Source organism: Equus quagga, unplaced genomic scaffold, assembly GCF_021613505.1.
Source record: "Equus quagga isolate Etosha38 unplaced genomic scaffold, UCLA_HA_Equagga_1.0 HiC_scaffold_15619_RagTag, whole genome shotgun sequence".
Classification (NCBI taxonomy): domain Eukaryota; kingdom Metazoa; phylum Chordata; class Mammalia; order Perissodactyla; family Equidae; genus Equus; species Equus quagga.
The window spans coordinates 1-1,228 of NW_025792738.1; the positions used below are offsets into that span (position 1 = coordinate 1).

Sequence of the window (1,228 nt, forward strand, 5' to 3'; positions counted from 1 at the left end):
TCTTTGAACTCTAGTGATGGGTCATTGCCTGATTATGCCAATTTTGTAACTTCTTAAGATTCTTGGCACTGTGAGGGGGGACAGGTGGGATCAGGGAGTGGTAGGTGATGAGCTGTGAAGATGTTTAATTCTGGTTAGCTACTGCTGCATAACAAACCATCCCACAATTTAGTGGTTTAAAACAGCAAGAATCCTTTATTTTTCTCATGAATCTGCAATTTGGGCAGGACTCAGTGTGAGTGGCTCATCTTTGCTCTTTGCATCTTCATCAGAGGTGGCTCAGTTGGCAGCTGGACAGTCCACTTCTGTGTTACCTCACTTGCGAGGCTGGCAGATGAAAGATCATCCAGGGAAGTGGGCCCATGACTTGAAATCCTTGTATGTGGGCCTTCCCATGGGCAACCTGGGCTCCCTCACAACATGGTGGCCAAGTTCCAAAGGCAAGCATGACAAGAGAGCAATGAGTCAATTCCCTCTTGAACCTGAGCAGTCACATGGTGTTGCTTCAACTATCCTCTATTTATCAAAGCAGTCACAAAGTCCATCCAATTTCAGGGTAAGGGGCACAGATCCATTAACTCAATGAAAGGAGTAACAAGGTCAGATAGCAGAAGAATAAGTAGGATAAGAGACACTGTAGAAACCATCTTTGGAAAACATAATCCACCACATTACAAATCATAGCAGATTAAGAAAAAAATGAAATTTACATTACTTCCAAAACATATGCCATATTTTTGAAAGCATCTTCATAATCCCATTTAAAACATCTTGGAATATATTACTCTCGGCTTCTTGCCTTATATTTTTTATTCGTTCCTCATATTTCTTCTTCAGTGATTTAAGTTTTTCCTCTTTTTCTTGCAGTTTATCAGCAAATTCCTTTTCTACTAGTTCAATTTCATGGTTTAATTCATCAGTGTAGATTTTCTCCAAGATCTCTGCCTGTCGTTTCAGCCTGTGCTCTGTGTCCTTGTATATGGCGTCTGAAAAGTAAGTCCCTCTGTTCTTCTGCACCATGTTCTCTATCAGCTCCACCAGCTCCTGCACTTGAGCTTCCTTCTTGGCTTCGTCTGCTCTGTTGTTGAAGGCACAGAAGCGGTCCCCACACTCCTGGACAACACTTCTCAGCTTCACATCTGCCTCTGCTATAAAGTCGCTTAGTCTCTGACCCTCCAAATCATCTTTGCCAGTGAACAAGATGATCATGTGCTTCATGGCTGCCTTC

The 1,228-nt window shown here is 42.6% G+C and overlaps 1 protein-coding gene across 1 annotated transcript; it reads right to left on the reverse strand.

Moving 5' to 3' along the window:
- Positions 1-95: 95 nt before the first annotated feature.
- On the reverse strand, positions 96-1,222 carry LOC124231999 (GTPase IMAP family member 7-like). Its single transcript, XM_046648992.1, has one exon. It carries the CDS (start codon positions 1,216-1,218, stop codon positions 712-714), a length of 507 nt encoding a protein of 168 aa, XP_046504948.1. The 5' UTR covers positions 1,219-1,222; the 3' UTR covers positions 96-711.
- Positions 1,223-1,228: the final 6 nt, after the last annotated feature.